At 37.3% G+C, this 24,460-nt stretch overlaps 1 protein-coding gene across 4 annotated transcripts in view; it reads left to right on the top strand.

The window, feature by feature from the left end:
* Positions 1-11: 11 nt before the first annotated feature.
* Positions 12-24,460, top strand: part of LOC135470078 (tyrosine-protein kinase SYK-like) — a 28,360-nt gene continuing 3,911 nt past the window's right edge. Inside the window, exons 1-15 of one of the 4 annotated variants that reach the window (XM_064748817.1) lie at positions 12-149; positions 4,602-4,906; positions 6,465-6,705; positions 8,166-8,326; positions 8,979-9,126; positions 11,068-11,161; positions 11,929-11,996; positions 12,878-12,925; positions 15,642-15,656; positions 18,412-18,520; positions 19,207-19,353; positions 21,255-21,364; positions 21,980-22,046; positions 22,842-22,923; positions 23,640-23,829. In XM_064748817.1, the coding sequence (XP_064604887.1) occupies positions 4,692-4,906; positions 6,465-6,705; positions 8,166-8,326; positions 8,979-9,126; positions 11,068-11,161; positions 11,929-11,996; positions 12,878-12,925; positions 15,642-15,656; positions 18,412-18,520; positions 19,207-19,353; positions 21,255-21,364; positions 21,980-22,046; positions 22,842-22,923; positions 23,640-23,829 (1,695 nt within the window). In that variant the 5' untranslated portion in view covers positions 12-149; positions 4,602-4,691. The remainder of the gene's footprint in view (positions 150-4,601; positions 4,907-6,464; positions 6,706-8,165; positions 8,327-8,978; positions 9,127-11,067; positions 11,162-11,928; positions 11,997-12,877; positions 12,926-15,641; positions 15,657-18,411; positions 18,521-19,206; positions 19,354-21,254; positions 21,365-21,979; positions 22,047-22,841; positions 22,924-23,639; positions 23,830-24,460) is intronic. The other 3 variants (XM_064748818.1, XM_064748819.1, XM_064748820.1) reach the window with 3 other exon arrangements.

Raw genomic sequence — 24,460 nt, forward strand, 5'->3', positions numbered from 1 at the left:
AGTGGGCGCGATATTCTCGGGCGGCTTGGAGGTACTTCCTTGTTATCGATCAGGACAATATAACACATCCCATTTGTTCACCTTTTCTTTGACGATGACTAGGAAATAATGGTTCATCATTCCCCCAAGTCATCACTAAGGCTGTTGCGGTATGTATGCTTGTTACAATTGTGACAGAAATGTGCCCCGATGCGACAAGCCGTTGATGGTCGGCTCGAGTGGCAACCACTTGCTTCCCAAATGTTTTTTTCCTGCGCGTGAATGTCATGCCGTACAACGACAGTGGACCTTACTTAGTTGGACAAAGACACGGGTGCTGGATCCAGGACAACCGGCACTTTTGTCTCTATCCCTCCCAAGCAGACTGCTCTTCCAAACAGCAAATGCCCGGCTGTTTTTTTTTTTCTTTTTAGAAGCCAACCTCCCCCTCGTTTCCCCCTGCATTTGATTTGTAGCTCCAGCAGTGTGGCCTTCCGTGCTCAGCGATCGGACTGACAGCTGATGATCTAGGATTTGCATCATCTGATTTTCTTTCCACCCATTATGACACAGTCCTGCAGAATTCATATCTTGTCTTACTGTTGTGGCTGTATTTGGTGTCAGCAGTAGCTGCTTTCAGCATGTATATCACACCCGATAATTATGATTTTTGACACTTGCACGCTGTTAGCATTGAAGCAGCTATTGGCTGTTCATATAGGCCATATATTAAGCCATACACATTGTGGATAGAAAGACAGTAATAGACCCAGTTGATAAGATCAGTTGAGCCATATACATGATAAAATAGTGAGATGTCAAACACCCCCGCACATCCTACATTAATCCTTCCCACATATATGCGTGTCAGTTTCTTGAGTTTATTTAAGCCTGTATGTAAGGGTTATACACATCAAGATTTGTTACCAAACACTAGACATTGCACCATTTATTAAACAGTTTCATACCTTCATTTTGTCCTTGTATGGAACAGGTCCTTGACATTAATATGTAAGCCTAATTTTGAGGCAAATCTTTCTCTTATCTTTTAATGTTATGAAAGTAAGATATTTTATCTATCTAAATAAAACTATGCTTCTCATGTTGCTTTGTATTTTTACCAGGTCCACCATTTAGTCGTTTAACTCTCTTTAACTGCCTAGTAATCTGCATGTGTCACCCCTTATCATTCTTTGTTTGTTCTCCATCGTGCAAACATTGCAATCTAGGACAAAAATGTGCTGTGTGTCAGAAAAAGTAGGGTCACCATGTCTGCAGTGCGATTGCTTGACAGGTCTGCATGGAGATGAAGTTGGTGAAGTGAAGGGGCAGGGCAATGATAGTTTTATTTGGATTCAATGTGATTTTGAGGCAGGAGAGATTTTCTCCTGAAGTAATCGGTCTGTTTTGAAGCCAAAGATCTGCAGCCATTCACACCAGCATGAAGGTGACGCTGATCCATGTTTTGGTTGACAAATCTTGCTTCTCAACAAGTCTTTTGGTCTGAAACTAAATGAACCTTGTGAGGTCATCGTCACTTCTACCAAATGAATGACATCACAGTGCTGTGATGTCACAAATTGTATTGCAGCTGTCATGTCAACATGGCAATATTTAGGACACATTTGGCAAAATGTTGCTTTCCCCACATCTAATGAATGACTCCCTCACTTGTACCTGTTCAGTAAGGTTACATGTAGGCCTCCGTGGCTCATTTGGTTAGCGCGCTAGCACAGCTTAATGACCCAGAAGCCTCTCACCAATGCGGTCGCTGTGAGTTCAAGACCAGCTCATACAGGCTTCCTCTGCGGCCATGCGTGAGAAGGTCTACCAGCAACCGTGGGTTGGTCGTGGGTTTCTCCTGGGTTGTGCCTGGTTTCCTCCCACCATAATGCTGGTAGCCATCATATAAGTGAAATATTCTTGAGTATGGTGTAAAACACCAATTAATTAAATAAATAAATAAGAATACATGCTCTAATCCAGCTCTCACTGGTTCTGGTGCAGCCTTAAGTCAGGGGATTTTGTTAGGTTTACTCAGGACATCCACCCATCGTTGTTATCATCATTGAATACTTGTGAATTTTTTTTAGTATGGCTTTAAAACCAAAAATCAAATTAATATATAATTAATGAAACAGTTCACAATACAGTTAGGCCTGCCTCTATTTTTTTGTTTAATTATAAATTTATTATTTGTTTTGGAACATTTCTACATGGAGTTAAGAAAATCAGCAGATAATATATCTTAGTTATTTCGAAAGAGGGATGAAAACATGACTGAAAAGCCTTTTTGTTTCTGATGTGCTTAGTAACCCTATAAATCAACTTTTAATCTTTTAATTTCTTTTAAAGATATGAGATACACCATGATAAAGAAACCAGAAATGCATTGTCCCGTCACTTGTACCCTGTAATGCTCATATGGTTGTAAGGTATTCGTGAAACAGGGATTTTGTGATGAGCTACATTGAATGGTTAGAGAAATAACCTGGTGGCACCTTTGATTTTTATAAGTGTGCAGGATTTTACCGTCTTTGAACTGTGATATTTTGGTTATGACAACATCACAAAAAATGAAAATGCACGCTTTTTAAACTTTATGTGGGATACTTTATCGATGCATTCTTGTATATATACATTTAGGATTTAGTTTAATATTCTTGAGTACGTCCCAAAACACCAATCAAATAATAATTGAAAGCTTGTTTGATTGTACAGATTTGATTGTTTATTTATTTGATTGGTTTTCTTTACGCCATACTCAAGAATATTTCACTTATATGATGGTGGCCAGCATTATGCTGAGTGGAAACCGGGCAGAGCCCGGGGGAAACCCACGACCATCCGCAGGTTGCTGGCAGACCTTCCCATGTATGGCTGGAGAGCTAGCCAGCATGAGCTGGATTTAAACTCGCAGAGACCACATTGGTGAGAGACTCCTGGGTCATCACGCTGCGCTAGCATGGTAACCAGCTGAGCCATGGAGGTCCCCTTGATTGTACAGATTGCATACTACCCCGTTTTCTTTTAAAGTAGGGTTTTGGTTTGCTGATCGGCCCCTTTTCTCTGAAGGTGGTGAACCTACATGTATTAATGTTTTTTGAATTTTGGTCTCATGTTACACACACCTGTGTACTTGCAATATGAACTTTTACATATCATGTAAAAACACATTTGTAGTCATTTACCTAAAATTTCGCCTTACTAAAGCACATTTTTGGAGGCAAAATAAAAGTATCATAAAATATACTTTCTGTTGCTGATATCTTATCTTCCAAACAAACCTAAAAACACCTGCGTAAGTTCAACAGAACTTGCAGAATTGAGCAAAACAATTAACTTAAACCAAAGAGTCTTAGGTATGAATTACAGTATTCAAACAGGTGACTTCCCGGTTGTGTGGCATGGGTACAGAGATCAGTCTTGTAGTGACCCAGTTTACATGTAATCATATGTGACCTGTGACTTAAAGATGTTACATGTTAGTACCCACATGTATTTAGAAGATGGTGTATTCTGTTAAATAGTCTATATTTTGAACTTCCTTTAACATGGAGGTAAGATTTACATACATGTATGTTATCCACTATCTGGCACAAAAAAAACAGACCAGGAAGACCTCTGCATACGTACATGTTTTACATGTAGGTGAATGAGTATAGATATATGGAATTGTGAATTTTTTTTAGTTTGCCTGTACATAGTCCTACGTTAACCCAGTTGGCAGTGTTTTGTTAAAGCTGTATGGAGTACATGTACATGTTAATTACCATAAATTTCAAAATTAATGAGAGTATCTATTGTGTATTGAAATCCATGTTAAAGGAAATGCGCTAAATGTTTATGAATTGAGTTAAAACTGTTTGTATGAGCTCTGTGGTAGCCTTGCCCCCAAATCCGGTTTTTACTTCATGCAAGCAATGATTAAGGAAATGTTAAACAAAATTGACAGTATAGATTCTTGTCTTACCCTGCAATGAATTTGACCTCACTTTCACTCAAATGAGTGCTGAGAATTTGACATCTTTGTTAATCATTGTGGGGGAAAAGAAAAAAAAACATGGTACATTTACATACGATTTTGTGTAAGGTTATCACTGTAAGAGTTTTTTAACACAGTGATGCAAATGGCAAGCATGCTGACAACTGTCAAACAGTTATGTTTATGTATCCCTGCTTGTACCTTAATTCCTCAACCTTTTCGCATATGAAAGAGCTACTTTCAAGGCAATTTATGCACATTTTTAATTTAATTTTAGAAACGAAACTACATTGATTGGATTGGCCAATTTCAGGGTTTTATAAAAAGTATAATTTTATCTACACAGAATAATGCCTTCTGAATATGCTTGAATAAACACCTTGGAAACGTGAAAAGGTTGAAGAATTACAGTACATATGTATGACTTTTGTGAACATGTATATTTCCTACCTTCCTTTTATACATTCTGCATGTTAAGGTTTGCATGCACTCAGCTCATCTACTAAGGAAATATATTTTCTGATTATTGTTTTGATTGACATGTACGCAGTTACCTGTTTATGCGTATTTTCCACTTTGCCTTCTGCCTATAAATTAGACATACATTTTGTCATTCCTACCTTTGTTTGTTTTCCAGTCTTAACGGCGCATATTACTCTACCTGAGGAGAGGTACACTAGCTGTACAAACTGTTTTTCTTGTGGGGAGAACCAGACCAATCAGATATATGTCCCAACTCAGGCTTAACTCACCCAAAACTCAGAAGATGGCCGCTGAACCAATAAAGGAGGTGAAAGAGAGCGCCTTCTTTTTCGGCCGAATCACACGCGATGAGTCCGAGGCCATTCTTCAGAATCAAGGTCATCAGGAGGGGCTGTATCTTCTGAGGGAAAGTATCACCCCCGTCGGCAATTATGTCATCTCCATCTGCCACAAGGACTCGTAAGTTTACTCCTGGTGTTAGTGTCGTTTCAAAGAGAGCAAAATTCTGCTTAAACTTGCCGAAAGCTAAATGTAAACAATTCCTTTTAGACTAAAACTTTTTGTGCAAAACCCCTTTATGCTGGAATAAAAAAGTCTTGAAATCTGCGTGAGGACTTAGTGAAACCTGCAGTCCACCAAAACTGTCATTTGAAGTGAAAATGTCATTCCGTCACTATAGAATTTGTTGTGTATCAAAGAGGTTGGCTTATTTTTTATGTGTAGAACTTTATTCCAAAGATTGGAACACCAGGGCCCAGTTTCACAAAGCGGCGTACAACAATTTTTTTTATCGTACATTTATAACTATATTTTGTGGGTCATTATTACCGTACCACTGTCCTATATGTACCATTATTGTATATGTGCGTCATCTTTGTGAAGCTGAGCCCTGTTCTCTTCGTCTGCTGGCATTTTGTCAAGCACTCATGCCTGACTTCATAAAACCTGTCTACTTGTAATGGCACTAGAACTCTGCAAATGGCAGCTTCCACTTGACTGTTTTTAGTTAACTGTTTAAAGGAAAAATAAAAGAAAAGTATGAATTAAATGTTTGGAATTAACCTTTATCGACAGCTTGATAATGCAACCATTTGCCTCAAACCACACGAGTGCTCGCTACACTCATTTTACGTCACTGCCACTGCTAACAGATTTTGTACAGATGTCTTGAACAGTCAAGGTCAAATCCAAAAAAATCACAAACTTTGTCTCGATGTTCATACTTAATGATCACAGCTAACAACAAAAGCCTATTTATTGATTTATTTATTTAGTTGGTGTTTACACCGTGCTCAAGAATATACTCGCTAATACAAAGGCTTGTTTTTTATAATGATTTTTTTTTTTTATGGTATGATTGTTGATTATAAATGTAGGTTCACATGCAAACATACATATGTTTTGAGGCTCACACTAAGCAAGCTCATAGGTGTCAAACTTGATCAGTGATTGTGTTGATGTAAAGCAAGCATACCATGCAGTGCAGGCACTGTGAGGAGCATGATGAGTGTCTTGGACCACTGAAACGTTAATCCTAGTGGCTAGAATCAGAATGTAAAAAATTAGAGCTCTCAACAAACGAAAACTTTGGTAACAAGTGAGGGATCTGTATTAGATTAAGAACTATGCAAGTGAAAATGGTTTGTCAAAGCTTGACTGGTTATTCTGCTCTATACGTGTAGATAGCACTGCTGTTCCAGGAGTTCCAAGATTTGCTTCCCTTTGAAGAGCTCTTGAGAACCATATGTGAACTATTGTGATCTTACTTGTACATGAAGCTTAGTGGAGATGACTTGCCCTCCCTCCACAATCATGGCCCAAATGCATTGAAATTTGAGCATCATGTGTGGGAAAGTTACTTGCCAAAGGCAGATGGTTTATTCTAGGCACTGGTTGATTGATAGAAATCTTTTATGTACCCTAAGTAATCCGGTATGAATTAGTCATACAAGACCTTTCTGTCAGTTAATCAAGTGACTCCCAGGAAATGATGGCCTTGTTCTTGTTGTTGTTGTAGTGTTCATCACTACAGTGTGGAGAGGCAGCTGGATGGCACATACATGATCCAGGATGGGAAGAAGTTTAAGGACCCGCTAGATCTGCTGAGGTATCACAACAAGCACCTGGACGGCTTTCTAACTCACCCCAAAATCCCCTGTAGCCGCTCTCCAGGCACTTCCCCGCTCAAGTTCCGCGGCATCACCTACGAAATCCTCGAACAAGAGCTGAAGAAAAAGGTGGACAGCATGAAATTAAAGGTAAGCACTCCTTCATGCTCTTTGTGACGTTCCTGTTTTTTTGGAAAACTTTGGCTATATGTGGTAGGTGCTGAAATTTAGACATTTGACTCTGAATAGCTTGGCGTTATAATATGCAATAGATGTGAGTCTCCAGGGCAGTGATGTCCTTATAAGGGTATGGGTGCATCATGAATGTTATCTGCCCCCAGATGTTATGCCTTCAAAGACCCGCTGCATTTGTCAGAATGACTGTGTCCTCAGGGAACTTTGACCGTGTTTTAAGAATGAATTCTTCATGGAGTTACTTACACTGTCTGACCCCAGGATAATGCGCTTACCTTCACATTTGTGATGAGGGAAACTTAGGCATTCTTGCAAGGGAAATGCATGAGAATACTCCTTCTTGTTCTGCTAGATCTTTATACTCACAACTGCTGCCAACTTCACAGATATATTAATAATTTTATAAATGCAAGGAAATTGGTTGAAACAGTTACACCAGGAAGTTATAAATAAAAATAACATTAACAGGGCCCTGCTGTATTTCAGAAGTGTATTAGCAGTTAAACAATTTCAAATGATAGTGTAGATTAAAAAAAATATGCAGTAGAGCAATTTAGGAAAAGACTAGAGGAAACATAACATATTTGCAATACAACATTCTGTTAGAGGAAATGTTTGATGTTCCATGATGGAACAATTGCATTGGTCAAATGTTTGAAGTATCCTTGTCGTTAGTATGATGACCTCTGCATGATTTTAAACCATCACAGATAATTTGATGTTGTCAATCCATAAATGATTGATTTATCAGTTTTGGTTTCTGCTTGGTGTCAAAAAGAACATAGGCATAATCTGTCTGGAAGTGACATATACTTAGAAAGGTGGGGGGAGACAACTCTACCTAGTTTCTTGTGTATTAATATACAAAAGGGAGGTAACCGTATCATCACAAGAGACTCCTGTCATTTTGGAAGAAAGGTGCAGTCATGCAAACTTAATAAATATAGAGGCATCTCTTCACCAACAAACAATGAATGGAGAGTTAAGGACAAGAAATTTTTATCAAAAAAAGGGTACATGTATGTCTAAAGGACTTCTAATTGCCACATTCTTCAAATGATGTCCAAGAGGTAATTTCATGCAAGTGATTTTTTTTTTCAGATCGTAAGAACGACAGAACGTTTAGACTTTCAAATATTAACAAGCTTAGGCATAGCATTATTACTCCAACATGTAGATTTGGAAACTCTTAGTAGATAGTAAATATCTTGTGCCAGAAGAAGAACAAATTACAGAGGCTATTTAGAGGAATAGATAGACATAACGCAGCCAGAATGAGGGTAAAGATTTCTTTTTTAAAACTATCCATAATGTGATTGTAAGATATAAACATGTCCTCTCACAGGGAATTTGTAGTCAACTTGTTGTTTGTTTGTACAATGTAGGTATATATTCTCTCTGTATCTTTTTTGTAGGGTAAAGAACTGGAAAAAGCTTTAGGGAGGAAACGAGATCAGTTTGTGAGCTTGGTGGCAAAGGAGCTACATAAGGATCAGCCATGGTACCATGGTTACATAGAGCGGGATGAGGCAGAGAGTAGACTCCACAATGACGGCCATGAGGACGGAAAGTTTCTGTAAGTCTGCCACTTGTTCCTCTCCATTGAGATAAACTCTGCTAAAATTCTTTGATCAGAGATAGCCTAAGACATTTGTCGAAAGACCATTGAAACTTCTCGTTAGTCAAATAAATACATGAATAAATCATACAGCCCGCTGTCATATAAGTGTAATGTTCTTGGTTTGGCAGATTAAAAATGGCCTTGACTACATTGTAAAGAACTAAACAAGGAATGCTTGATTGGCCAACTAGCTGGCTTATTGAACCAATTTTTAAAAAAAATTTTGCTATAATAATGTGATGGACAACAAGTTTTTCAAAGATTGCTCCCACAGTCAATCATATACCCTTAACATGTTTAAATTACAACAAGTCAGGATTGTCTTTACAACACATTGTTGGAGCACATTAAAAAGTTGATCAGTGTGCCAAAGGTCAGTGATTTACTCTACGTTCTCCAGTTTCCTCCATCTGTAAAATTGACTGCCATTGTAGAAGTAAAAAATGTTTATTTATTATTAATAATAACAAATTAATAAATACATAAATGCTGAGTTAGCGTTATCACATCAGGGACTTTTCTATTTTAATGAAAATATGACCAGGTTTGTTCTAATAGAAAACATATTCATCATAAATGAATGTAAATGTTGTTGCAATGACAACAGAGTACGTGAAAGACGGGATCGTGACAACAAAGGGGCGTGCTTCGCATTGTCAATTAGCTTCGGTGAGGCCAAACACTACATCATCGAGAAAGATCGAAGTGAACATTACTTCATAGACGAAGGACCAAAGTTTGAAAATCTAATGCTGGTAGGTAGAAGATTTAAACATACGTTCTTCTGTGTTTCTTTATGCTAGAAATATCTTGTCTCCATGTATATTTTTGATTGTATGTATAGAATTTTTCCTGGACCGGAGAAAAAGTTACTGACATATGGAAATCATTACCAGCATGACTGGTAGCGAAAGTGTTGAAAATTCCAAATACAATAAGAACAAAATGCACATTGCCTGAGTCTGACTTGTGCACAAAACCATTCAGCTTCTGCCATGCCAGTTTTCTCGTTCTCCAACTGTTTACTTAAAGTAAAGTTGAAAAATAAGATATCTTTAAGTAAGATGTCTTGTCAAGTTGTAAGTTAAGTTGTCTAAAGCAAAAGAAAGTGTCAATGTGTTCCTCAGAGTTCAATGACTGTTTCTGCTTACAGAAATAAAATATGAAAATAGAAAAGGCTGCAATTTATATTCCATTTCTGCGAATCCATCATGAAATAGCTTTTGTCCCATATTCATTCAATTAGTTGAATTTGAGGGGTCAGTACGACATATCGCACTGTGTGAGCGCAGCCTAATCTCGGATAAGAAGGTTTGTGCTTAAGCTGAATGGGCCGTAAATACACTGGAAAACATATGTTATTATGTTCTTGAAAGGCAGTTTCTTTCTCAGATATCTATCGTGAATAAGTAAATAAATAGATAACGGAAATGTAAGATCAGCATTCATTCAATATTTTAGTTTATAGGAAGACACATTTTGTATGCATACAAAGCACAAGGATGCAGGGGAGATATTCCATGGCTGATGCTCTGTGAGCATATTAATTACCATAAATTACCAAATTCGCAGTTCAGTTCTTTATGTTTTGAACTGAAGTTTTGCATTCTTGTGTCTCATTCAGGTGATCTCTTTGGTAACCTTGCTACAAATTCTAAGTTACTTAATCTTGTCTGGTCTGTTCTCACCTTTTTCCAGCTTCGGGTTTTTGGCAGTGAGTCATCTATGTTTTCAGTGCAGTGTTTTAAAATTTCCATCTATTTGATGGTAATGCATTGGGTTTATTTACATCAGTTGGTTTTTGATTATCAAAAGTTGAGTTATAGTTTTTTTCGTTTTGTATGAAAACAGTATAATGAATTCTAACTTATTATTCTCTTCCTAATGTTTATACTTGATTTGGGTCTGCTGATTTTCATTTCTATTTAACATTTTTGAAAATCTAATGGTATAAAATAGTCCTGAAATTTTGTAATTTTCACATGTAAAGGTTTCTTCATATTTTAAACTTAATACATGGAGATATTATATTCTCATAATGTAATATTCCTGTCCAAAATAAGTTTCTGAGACCAATATTTCATGCTGTCCAACTGATACAGGTGTGCAGCAGGTACAGAATCGTCTGCTTAGTTCAGAGTCTCTTCTTCACTTCTATACCAGTACAGCCTATGTGCCCCCGATAGATTATACGTTTTGTGCCCTTTGTGAGGTGACAGAAGCAAATATGGCTGCAATTGTGGCTCTAACATTGCTTCTGAGACCAGTATTTCATGCTGTTCAACTGATACAGGTGTGCAACAGGTACAGGAGACCTCTTCGATGGCTTAATGGTTAGAGAGCCCACCTCGAAGTCGGAAGACATCGGGATCAAACCCAGGTTGGGTCATACCGAAGACTTCAAAAATGGTACTTGCTGCTGCCTCAATTGGCACTCAGGAGTGAGAGGGTTAAAGCAAGGAAACATGACTGGATGGCCTGGTGTCAGTATATTGTGACAGGGTGGGGTGTCATGTCTGGTGTCTGCAGCATGATGCTTCAGTGGAGGCATCACTTTGCCTGCATGGACTCACCCTGACACAATTTATGTATGCACTACTGATGACTGAAAAACTGCCAAGTATGTCATTAAACTGTAAGCACTGCTTAGTTTCTTCTTCACTTCTATACCAACTTTACCTCTTTGAATTTTTCAGCTAATTGATCACTACTACAACAAACAAGCTGGACTGATCTGTAAACTGAAGAAACCATGTTGCCGACCTGACTATGACAAGAGGAAACTGGAGTGTAAGTATTATATCTGTCAAGGGGCTGTTTCTCAAATGGTACTTATGACCGTCGTACACCTGTCTTAAGTCACAAAGTCTATGCCCTCGATAGATTATACATTTTGTGTCAGGTGACAGAAGTCCAAAATTGTTCAAACATGGCTGTATTTGCAGCCCATACACTCCATGATAAGGGGCTTGACAAAACTTTTCGCTAAATCGGGAACAAAGGGTGGATGATGGAAGAATCTAACAGCCTTTAACAGAATCATGTTATTGTTGTCGAGTTTCTATGAAAGCCCTTCAGGTCAATTTCTGAATTTAGTTAAGATATTAGACATTTTTTTTTTTTTTTTTGAGGTTTTGAAGTGTGATAGATGAGCTCATATCTGTAGTTGTACAGATACTGTGACCATGAAGTTCAGAATGTCCAGGAGTTTTTTGGAAATTTTGCAATATGATGAATTCATTCCAGTTGTGTTTTTAGCGTAACTCATTTTTTGTTTCTGTATCTCCGTAAAACATTGCTGTGAGTAATTATAATTGCATACCCCTTCAGCAGTACTGGTGTTAAAACATGTTAATTTGTAAATTATCCTCATTGGTTTTCAAATGTTTCATAATTTACCCACCAAATGGAAAACAAATTTCTGAGTACCGCACACCACAAACATTTCACATGCAAGCCACTATTGTTGAGAACCTGGTTGACTGCTGCTGTGGGCTGTAGGCATGAATGACATTGACTGGTGTATATACATATTGTCTCTGTCTCTTCTCTCTTAGGTTTTGATTGGCCATCCATTGTCAGAGAAAATCCTGCCTATCCAAACTTCAGTGAAATGGTTGTCACGGTAAGTTCAAGGTCAAATATTTGTCGAGGTCATGGGGTCAAGAAGAGTTAACAGATGGAAACTAAAATGACATACTAGTAAACAACATAATGATAGGTGTAAATGGCAGTAGTATCGGGTCTCATGTCACACTTGCTTAATTTTTATGTGAGAGTGTGTGTGAGTGTGTATACTCTCTTCTCTGCAGTGCCATCTATTTTGGTTGAAATTAGATTCTCGTTACATTTTATGGACCCGTTTTCATTTCCTCACCTGGATTACCTCATTCATGTCAGCCTATGCTCACCAAAATATGCTTGACAGCAAGGTTTTATTTTCATTGCATTAGATTGTTTTTCAAAATTATATCATTTTGACATGCTAATATTTGCACTCTAAAAATGCAGCATTTTTGCTGTAATGTCAAGTTCAACCTCCCTGCCTCTTATACTGTTGTACAGCTGTTCACACTGACCTTTGCATTTTACACTTATGATCAAGAGTAAAAATTATCAAAAATTATGTATTTATTGCCTTGGTGAATTGGTGTGCATTGTTTAATGGCTGTGTTTTCTTGGTATTCATATGATCTGTTTTTATATTTTAGTTCCCCATTCATTGTACATCTTTCATAACCGTGCTTCCTAGGCACCGGTATGTGGTGTGTAGTTTTAACCAGGTTTCCTCTTGGTGTTATGCCTTTTACAACAGAGTTTCTTATTGTTTCTTATTTACTGGAATGTTACTTTGTTTGGGTGTCATACTGCTGTGTTTCCTGTTATATGTAGTGTCTTGTATGCGTGGGCCTCTTTTGTATTTTGTCTCCTTATAGGTTGTCTCTTTCATAATGTGGTTTCCTCTATATGCTGTGTCTTTTTTAACCGGATTTTCCCTCAATATAGACATTCACATCTGGAGCTGCTTCTGAGTACTTCAGCCATCAAGATGTTGTGAGTTATCTTCAACTTTATCACTTGCCTAAAGAACATCAATTTCTCCATAAAGGTGATAAGGGCAGAATTTGAAAGTGACTGTCATTCTGTACATCTACATGTGCATGTACCCGGAAGATTGAAAATACTACATGAATAATGCTCCTGTCTCAATAAGTGCTGCCGTAGATCTAATTTCCACATTAGTGCTTGTAGTGCAATAATTATAAAACCATGCATAATTCATAAGCTTTCCTCAGCATGCATGTTTTGCAGGTGTAGCCAGTGCTAACGTGGTAGGACTTATAAGGGAGGTAACTCAAGTAAACCATTCAATGTACATTATTGACATTAACAAGGGCATTGTAAGGGTTTCTTTAGAAACATGGTCAATAACGTGAATAAATCCCCCCGTCCCCCCCACATTGACATTAGCATTGTAAACAAACACCAGACGTCACTAAAATTAGCATATTATCTCTGATAAAGACACAGCGTCTTTCGGGTAACTGGGTCTTTCTGTGTTTCCTGTTGTATAGCTAACCTTTTTGTTATGGTCCATTTTTACTCCAGTTTACTGGCCCAGTTGTTACATGTATACATGTAGTCAGCACAACATGTATGGAGGGGAACATTGTAACTTCAGCAGATTTGATGCATATCAATTACTCTAATAGGACATTAAGTTGTAATATATCAGAAATAGGCATTTGTCTCCGACTGTATGAACATCAGCAAACATATAACAACGGGGGAAAATGACTAAATCAACAGATTACAGTGCATATTAATTGTTATAACAGATCAGATAGAATTTCATTTTTCCAGATTTTTTGTAGAAAAAAGTCCTACATTCTGCAGCCGCATGGCGTTGGCAATGTCGAGTTCGTTGCCTGACTATTTATATGTGGTGAGGCTACACTCTTCGTGACATATGCTTGAACGGACATTTCAACGCTATCAGTGACAATTTATTGATAAGCGTGTTATTTGCATACATTAACGACTTTGTATGTCTGGTCTACACAATATGCTGAAGCCCTATAGCATCAAGGTTTTTGTTTTGGCTAAGATCTACAGGAATTATGGCCAGTCAGTGCATGTAATTAACATTAACAGGCAAGTGATGAGACAGATCATTTCAAATTTTAAGCTTCTATAATACACATGAACACATGATAAACGCCATACTCCTATCAACGCATGTGCCACACCCTACTCTCGCTTTAAATCACTGCCACCACTAGATAAGCTTGACCTTTGGAACATGTGTGACACACGTAGGCTTGTTTAGGCTTAGCCTTACCACTTCGGGAGGAACTGAATTGAATCACAATTCATCATAAAAGTTTCAGGGGTTGGTGAAATAAAGGTGTGCATATTTTAGATAAAGGGAATGCATGTGTATAAAACAATTTTAGAAACAAATGTTGGGACAGACATTGTGTTTTCTGACATCACTTCCTGCCTCCTCACTGTGACCCCAGAGACTTCAATGTTGTTCAAGATTTCTATACAGAGTTTGCTAGTGGTGACAGTTATTTAAGGCAATCGTAGAGGGCAGTGCGTGTGTTGTTAGGAGTATGGATAAACGTCAGTCGTGCAAAGTATTTAGTGACAGCCAACCAGCCTGCCTTTTATAGATGCCTAAGTTGTTAAAAATTTAGTTTTGTTTTAATTTTGTTAATTTTCAAGTCTGTATGTTTTTGCAGAGCATTTTTCTAAACTTAAAATAATAAAATGACATTTATTACCTCCATATTTTTAGCCATATCACCTTTTATAATTCTGACTCAGCAGAGAGTTTTCTGCCAACTCTCCTCTACCCAAAATGCAATGGTCTGCACAATACTAACACTAAACTACTGAAGAGATGTGGTTAATCCAAGCAGTTTTGACCTGATATCAATTAACTACACCTGCATGCTTCAGATTTCACAAAGATAATAGTGACCTTTTAGCTTTAATACTGTTGCTTTAAAATTTGCAGCCATTTCTTTGAAAAGTACGACTAATGTAACAGTGATCTTGACATTACTGGCATTATTCTGTTTAAAGTAGAACAAATATTTAAAAAGAAATACAAATATAATTTTTTCCTTCTTTCCACAAATAACATTTTATTTTCTGCAGATTGAAAACAAAAGAGGGGTGAGGAGGGCATCTTTAATATCATTATGGGTTCAGTAATGAGGTCATTTTATAATTTTTTTATTAAATGATATTGTGTGTACATATATAAAAGGATGTATGTAGATTGTCATAAATCAGCAGGTGTTTTCTTTTTTAAATGTGGGATTGAAGTCATGAAATGTGGGATTGAAGTCATGAAATGTAGCCATGAAATGTGGGATTGAAGTCATGAAATGTAGCCATGAAATGTGGGATTGAAGTCATGAAATGTGGGATTGAAGCCATGCAAGAAACAGAAACAGTCTTACTGATATTATAAACCATACCTGCTTTTTCTTGTAATATTTTATTGGCTGATTTACAAAGAATCATTGTAACATTGTCAAGTGTGAAACAGTCTTTGTCTTTTCATATCCCATTCCTCCCCCCCCTACACCCCCATCCCCGTCTCAGGGAAGCCAGTAGGGGGTATACTGTAATCACCCTGTCTGTCAGTCTGTGTTTGGGTAGACATTATTTTATGCATGAGTCTCCAGTCAGACTACTGTGTTGATTTAGTGAAACTTTCCATACACTTTACCTATCATCTGAACTTTTGCAGTTCAATGGCAGTTGGGTAATTATTATATCTACCACCATTTACTACTTTGCATAATAGTGCTTGTGCGTGGATTCAGATTTTTTTTCCGTGGAGCTGCTCCTAAAGTACTGAATGAAATTTTACTAGCATAAACCTTCCCTATCATCTGAACTGTTGCATGCTTAAGTTCAGGTTCAGTGGCTTAGTGTAATAATGGATTTAGTATTGTTTGGAAATGTTGAGGGATGGAAGGGGGATATTTCCCACATTGGGATTCTAGTTTCATTTAATTTTGTTTATTATAAAATTATTTCTTCTTTTCCTTAGTTGAACAAGTTAATTTGATTTTTAAATAAATGAAAACATAAAAATATAAACATAATTAACTTTAATTTCTCTATCCAACTCATTAAATTAAATAAGATATGTTCCATCTATTGAGAAGGGGTTACATGCAATACTAATGCAATACTTCTCCTTAAACTTACTATACATCTAACTAACCAGCATAAGTAAAAAGTAATTCTGCTGTTTCATTCAGTTTAATAGAAAAGTGTGGAAGACTTTGGCACCTTAATGAATAAGATTTCTCCTTAAAACAAGTAATTCTAAAGCCTAGCTGGACGTAGAGCAGACTGCATGAAATTCATTTGAACATGTTCCGACCTACTTCAAACAGAATATTTTTGTGGCGTGCATTTCTTGTCAACGGAGTTGTTTTCTACCTGTGCAACTACTGTAGTCTTTCAGCTGTTTTGCATGTTTGCAAGGTGTTTATTCAAGCTTATTGTGCAGGCATTATTCTGTGTGAACTGATAAAAATTATACACTTTGTAAAACCCTGAAACTCGTATCCAACCAATGTAGTTTTGTCTCCAACATCAAAGTAAGAATGTGCATATATTTCACTAAAAGTTGCTTGTTCAATAGGGAAAAGGGACTTCAACCTGTTTCTTCACTCTTTCCTTTTGAGTCATACTCTGATTAGTCTGCTATTTCTTGATAGCATGTGTAACTGCTTCATCTTTTGCTTGAATAAGAACTGCTCATGGGCTCTGAGCAGGGTGACTGTACCTGTAGTTTGACGCATTCAGCGGTCATGTCACCCAGCTATGCAGTGAACAGGGGACCCCTGTTCATTACGTTTGGTTTGATACAAGCTTTCGCATTTGAATCATTTTAATGTTACTGTAATTCTTCAAACTTTTCAACCACTTCTGCAACCAATATTCTGAAACTTTCTGGGAGGATTACGAGGTGTAGAGAAATAATTTGCAAAGTTTTATAAAGCTTGCATCTTTAACGTCACAAGGAGATCCTTTTTGGTATCATTTTCCTAATAATTATAAACATAAAAATGTGCTTTCATGGTCGAATAGGTTGAAGATTGAAGTATTCATAGTTGATTATATAGAAAAAAATTACAGTAAGATGGATCTACTTAAGTACGGTATTAAATGACCAAAAATTTCAACAATAAATATGTTGCACATTTTGCCTGGTTCTGAGAGTCCTGTTAATCTGAGAAAGATGTCATGAGGGTTTTTGGGATGTTGGATATCCAACAAGGAAAATGAGTTTCAGCACTAATATTTTATGATATTTACTTGCTTCCAAAAATGTGCTTTTTATCAAGATTTTAGATCTTTTAAAATTGTTGTTTCGCGAAAATAGCTCCTGACAGTGGTATGATAAAATGCTGAAATATCAGGCGCAAAATGGTTTCCTTTTGTTACCGTGTAAAAAGATAAATAAGTCGCCATACGCTGCCATAAAGTGGCGACACCAGTCTCTGTAAGTTAGGCTGCGTCTGAAAAATCTATATGTTACACATGTGCTGCTGCAGTGGCCTCACTGAGATTCCCCTTACAAAATTCCTCTGAATTTGTATGTTGATTAACCAGTAATGTGCTCAGGAGTAGGTGGTAATGCTCCTGACATTTTTGTCCAGTAACAGTTAAAGCAATGTTAGAGTAAATGTTAAGGGTGGTATATCAAAATACACTTATATAAATATGCTTATAAAAAGTATATTTATTGAGTTCAGTTTTGTGTACAAAGCGTACTAACACCAGTGGGATGTTCCGTTCTTGATTTCATGCATGCATATTAATAAAATAAAAAAAAATAAAATAAAATTACTAAACTCATGACTTAGCCTCAGGTATATTAAAATCAGTGTTAAGGTAATTGTTAAGGGTGGTCTCTCGAAATGCACTTCAGTGTTGAGCTCAGGTTTTGCATACATGTAGAGCACAATAACACAAGGGGATGTTCCGTTGTTGATACTGTGTGAGCATATAGATTATAGGAATTCCAAAATTCAGGTTGCTTGTGTATGAGAACCAATGTTAAGGTAAATGTTAAAGGTGGTGTCTCAAAGTGCAATGCATGTTCTGAGCTCAGCTTTTACATGTATGTTAATTGTGTTTACTTGTATACATGTTAAATTGGAAACCACAAATTTCATGGCCTTCACATCTTTTTTTTTAAAAGACCGAGGTTAAGCTAAATGCTTAAGTACTTTATGTATTGAGCTTAAGTGTAGAATTCATGTGTTTGCTGTGTTTGCTGGTAGCCATGCACCAAATCTATTTGTAATTCTTTCTGATTTTGATTTTGTGTTTGTCTTGCTTCAGTCAGATAAAAGCATATGTTGTTGTTGTTTAGGCTGTTTGTTTTTGTTTTTTGTTGATGTTTTTTCTTTTGTATACTTTTTAAGGATCACTTCAGGCTGTAAACAAAGCAGTTTCTATCCTGACATTAAATACATGAACTGTTGTACTTTTAGACACAGGAAGCCGCCCCACCCTTGTCACAGGCCTCCTTCCCAGACGCAGGCTCCCCCAAGAGGAAGCTTCCCTCACCCCCAGATGAGGAATGGGAGGTTCCACAAGATGGTGAGACACAGAATAAATGAAGTATCGATTAATTTTGATTTTCTTCATAGATGGATTTGAACCAGCGCCTTTGAGGTTAGTGGGCGCCCAGGAGAGACCCTTGGTTCACTTGATCTGCCAGCAGTGGATCGGAGTCTCTTCATTAAACTTTAAAACGCCGCTCACGTTGGTTTTAGAATAGAAAAAGGACATTGTCTGGTGAAAGTGTATGCCAGTAAAATGCATATGTATGGGTTTTTACTTTAAAAGCTTTTGGTAATGTGTTTGTTTTGCTACTCTGTGAAGAAAGTAGCTGCCATCATGACAGGGCCAGACCTGCACAAATGCAGATAAATGCCAATGAAATAAGTAAATAGAAAAGCTGACTGAGATGTATTTGAAACTATGCCTCCAGAGTGGTTTCTGTGTGTTCAGGATGTAAACTTGTATCAAAAAGTATCTAACATTTTCTGTAATGTACACCCAATGTAATGTTTTGAAGTGAAATATAACGGTGGTATATGCAATGGCTTTATTATTTATTTAATACATTCATGGATGAACAGAACAAGACTCAAAAAGTTGGTGTTGAATTAATGAAAAAAACAATACCACTAGACACCTATGATGTTTAATCATCTATACCTTCACTGCTTTAGAATGTGCTGTGTACTCATGAAGATGTTGTTATGGCCTGTGATTGACAGATTCCGTATCCAAGGGGGCGGCGGCCTTGGCCAGTAGCCAAGTGTTCGGTGAGGAGGATGCTGAGGCGATTTACGGTCGCTATAGGAGAAGAGAACCCTCAACGTTCACTCTACAGCCAGAACATATCACACTGGAGGACTCCTTAGGTATGCAAACACTTTCTCTTTCCATGCCATCATGTATGAGACCATGTAATAGTTTGTGTAGCCCTGTGATTATGCTTAAGATCATTTTTATATGCCCTTGACATTATGCGGAGCATATTGTGTTATAGTGATTTTGTCAACCTGTCCGTCTGTTTGTCCGTATTTGTGTAAGGGCTGTATCTCCAATTGTTTTCTACAGAGAGTTTTACTTTTTGGTGGAGACATGTACACAGATGATGATGTGTCGCAACTCAAGTGTGACCATTTTCGCAGTTGTCACGATAACCAGATAGCCATTTTCCTTATATATTCTACATAGATATGATTTCTTGTCCAGGCTATAACTCCAACAGTTTTCCACACAGAGTTTTAATTTTGGTTGATGATGATGTGTCACAACTCACTTTTGTCATGTAATGTCCCATGGTCTTAATGACCATTAAGTTTTAAAAATTTTCTCGCTCTCATATCAAAATTATATCTCTTTCTGAGACCTTAGAATACTGAGGTTGTTGTTGTTATCAACCCATCGTTAACTTTGTTCTGAAATTACTACATTTTAGAAGGTTGCCGAGGTTTATTGGCGATCGTTTTATCTATAAATATTGCTACAAGTACTTACTTGTGCTTTAATCTTCAAGTCTCATTTGTTTTTATAACCACATATTGACGATTTTTGTGCAGGGGGACGGCAGTCGATTCCATGCCGTCTTTCGTTGTCGCATGTTGTCACAATGCGTAAGTGCCTCATTAATATTCATGAGGCTTGAGTATTAGTAGCAAAATTTTCCTCAAATCTAGAGGGAGACGTTCCTGTTTGTCCCCTGAAGATGGCACAAGTGTCCATAGATGCTGATGAGACAGTAGTGCATATTAACGCCTTGATTTAGGGCAGTAACTGTTGGCGTTGAAAATACAGTTGTTTTCTGAATTTATCAGTCTTCTAATCTACTTTAGTCATTAGTTTGTGTTTTACAAACACAAGGATTGCCATACAGACCTGGCCTCTTAATTCATTTGTTAATGCTTTTTTCACTCAAGGGAAAAATTGCCCCAAGAATGGGAGTAAACCTTAACTAATGGATAAGCGCCCTGAGACTTGTCGCTGTACTGAATTAAACACTGAAGGCCTTAGTCAATTTTCACAGTTGTCATGGTAACCAGATAGGCATTTTCCTTATATATACCATATATAATTTCGTGTCAGGTTTACTACTCCAACTGTTTTCTGCATAAAGTTTTCATTTTTGGTGGACACATTTGCCCACCTGCGCGGTTGTCATGGTAGCCACATACCTATTATAAACGCCCATAAAGATTCCCCTTGGGTTATACTCATCACAGTGCTGCTGGTATTCTTTCATACATTTCAAACAAATGCATTTGTGGATCAGTATGTTGTGTTCACCTGCACTTTTGTTGACCTTTGATTTGATCAGTACAGATGATATGTTTTATTTTATGATTCAATTAAACTGCTTCATGGACGGGTAGTTGACAATATCAGGCTGTAAGATTTTGCTGTTTTTTGACACTTTTTGAGTGTTGCTACATGTAGGTACCTGTTAAATGTCTCTTCCAGGCACTCCGGTTTTCTTCACCCGTAAACCTATTTGACATCATATACCCTAAATGACCATAAATTTCGACAATTGCTAACTTGCCCATCTTTCCTGATTCTGAGAGTTGGGAGGTTTGCTTGGAAGATGGGTTGATATTCTGCTGGAAATTTGAAGTTTCAGCACTTAAATGTTTTGTGACATTGGGGGTAAAATTTTAGGTCATTTAGGGTAAGTTAATAAATTTTGAGCCTGGCATTAAACACCAGTCAACCAATATGCATATACACTGGCTGGCAGACTTACTGTGTATGTCCAAGTGCTGTATTCTGTGATGTTTAGGGGCTGGGAACTTCGGGTCTGTGATGAGAGGAAGATGCCGTACAAAGTCTGGAGAAATACCTGTAGCGGTGAAAACCCTCAAACAAGAACATGTGGTTCAAGGTCAAGAGGTGAGCCAGTAAACGTGGTTTGTAGTAAAGATTCTCACATAAATACCAGGCCCCAGGATCAGGAAGCAATAGTAGATTTACCTCAAAATTTCAATCATTAAACTTTGTATGTTCCTTTCTGAATTTGTTTTCCACTAACTTACCCAGAATTTACGTTGTCAAGCAGTATTTTAGTGTTGTTTTGTAAGAAATTTTGACTGAAGTCTCAGATGGATTTTTGATCTAGGGGCCTGTACCTGTCTCAATTTACCTGATATAAAAGGATACCGAGTGGAAAGTGATTTACCAACAGTAGATGTAGAATTCCCCATGTTAAGCCCTATACCCTTGGTTACACTATAAATATACTTAAAATTTCAGCTTTAAATGAATCCACTGAATTTCTCACAAGTAGTCACCATTTCTGCTCCTTGGGATAAACCAAGACTTTTGTAATGTTATTTTTTCTTTTGGTCAACGGGTTTTGGGGTGAGGGTAATGATAAAAATGATGAATATGTTTGCGATACACATTTATCTAAATATGTAATAACATAAGTGATCCTATAATATGTGAAACAATATCAATTTTCATATGTGGAAAAAGTCCTGATATTTTTTTATTTTTTTTTTCCAGCCGGAGATTATTCGAGAGGCCAAAGTAATGCAGAATTTAGATCACCGTAATATAGTCCGCCTAATAGGTTAGTGCCTCCACTTTATTCCAGCTTACAGACTGTTTACATTTATGTCATATAGCTGATGGAAAATATTATTAAGAAAATGTGCAATCAAAAAAGTTGAACAAATTCAGTCTGCATTGGGCAAATACAAGTTATGGATGCCTTTTGATGGAGAGTTTCATTGGCTTTATTTATGGCACCTTAGGCCATTTCCATTGCCTTTGTTCCAAAATTTCTTTCCATAAATTTATGCTGTCTGTTTCATTCGTCATGTCTCTTATGCAGGAAATTTGACATACAGTGTTTTGTGAAACTCTTTAGGTTTTTTCAGGTGTGTTTGGAAGAGTTGTTATTATTGGTTCAGAACTAATTTGCTTTTCAAACCACTCTTCACATGCCTCTGAACAGTTTTCTTTTTCTGTTACTCTTCTTCCTGGTTGCAGGTTTAGTATGAGCAAAGCACTGAAACAAGCAATCCACTAAAGCAAACAAGTAATCCACTAAAGCAAACAAGTAATCCAATCTGTAACATTTCAATGAAAAAATATTTTTAGGATGCTGTATATTTTATTTTACATGTAGTTTCCATAATCTCCAAAACTTGATTCAGGTTGATTGGTTACATCAAAAGTCTGTCCATCTTTGTCTCTGCTCTTTTCTAACGGTTTCTTCAGTGCACCAGTAAAAAAAAGTTTTAAATTATTCACCAACTTTGTGTGTACGTGTACATCTGTACCCATCAGCAAAATGAAAGGTAATGCAAAGAATGTACATTTAACCTATGCCCTGCTCATACCTTGTGCGTTTATTTTACAGGTGTGTGTAAAGGAGAAAGCATCATGTTAGTAATGGAAATAGCTCCTCTCGGCCCTCTAAATAAATATGTACAGCGGAATAAGTAAGTACTATCGTTGACTGTTGTCATGCATGTGTATAGTGAAGCTGTAGAAAATGGTTATCTCAATTTAGTGTGTAGCACAAGAAAGGCTGAACTGTGGGTACATCTATTTAGTTTGAGTATTTCAGTGGATAGGGATTGAAATATTAATCTCTTTCTACCTGCTTCAAAATGTCACCAACTGTGTACATCTGTCTGATACTGATGTTTGTCCCTAGATAAACATCAGGCTTCACTTCTAACAAATACGGCCGTAAGTGGGAAGGTCTGCAGCAACCTGCGCATGGTCGTGGGTTCCCCACAGGCTCTGCCCGGTTTCCTCCCACCATAATGCTGGCTGCCATCGTATAAGTGAAATATTCTTGAGTTTCTTGAAACTCTTGAAATGTGTAATTGTTCTTTATTTCCCTCAAAATATTCCAGAAATTTCCAGGAGTTGTATGCTAAAACACACCGTTGACATTTTATTTTTACCTATCACTCAGAAAAATCACCTTTTGGGCACAAGTGAACACTGTGTTATTACAAGCTTTAAATGGATCATTTATTTCCTCACGGTTCATGTAAAAGAAAACAAAAAGATAGGTATTTCCAAGGACATTTTATAGTGATTGTTAAGTATAGCTTTAATATGACCTATCATAAAGGCTTAAGGGCCCAATGCTACAGAAACCATCTCATCACTTCATCTCACGGGTTATTTATATTTATTTCAGGAACATGCCTGTTTGGAACCTTCTTCACCTGCTACATCAGGTTGCCATGGGAATGGAGTATTTGGAATCAAAGAAGTTTGTTCATCGTGATTTGGCAGCTCGAAATGTTCTCCTTCTCAACCCAACCTTTGCTAAAATTAGTGATTTCGGCATGTCAAAAGCAGTGGGCTCAGACAGTGATTATTATAAGGTGAGGTTAACTTGTTTGTATTTGTTAATTTTTGTAATACTTTTACTTTATACATGGACCCAGTTATTGAAACATTGTTGTTTTGTATAAAGATTTAAACCTGGCATGAGATTTACTACCCTTCTGAGCATGTGCATTTAACATGCCAGTGTTTGTAGAAATTTAGGACATGGTGCTCATAGTATATCCAATCCACTTCTGTAGAAGAAGATTCAGTTGAGTGGTAGTGATCTTTTAAACACTTACCAAAGGTTTGCAAGTAGTGAGCTACATGTAGTGTCACCTTAGTGAAAACCTACACACTGCTGATGGATCCAAGTAGTGAGCTACATGTAGTGTCACCTTAGTGAAAACCTACACACTGCTGAAGGATCCAAGCAGTGAGCTACATGTGGTGTCACCTTAGCGAAAACCAACACACTGCTGAAGGATCCAAGTAGTGAGCTACATGTGGTGTCACCTTAGTGAAAACCTACACACTGCTGATGGATCCAAGTAGTGAGCTACATGTGGTGTCACCTTAGTGAAAACCTACACACTGCTGATGGATCCAAGTAGTGAGCTACATGTAGTGTCACCTTAGTGAAAACCTACACACGGCTGAAGGATCCAAGTAGTGAGCTATATGTAG

Source organism: Liolophura sinensis, chromosome 7 (genome assembly GCF_032854445.1).
Source record: "Liolophura sinensis isolate JHLJ2023 chromosome 7, CUHK_Ljap_v2, whole genome shotgun sequence".
NCBI classification, from domain to species: domain Eukaryota; kingdom Metazoa; phylum Mollusca; class Polyplacophora; order Chitonida; family Chitonidae; genus Liolophura; species Liolophura sinensis.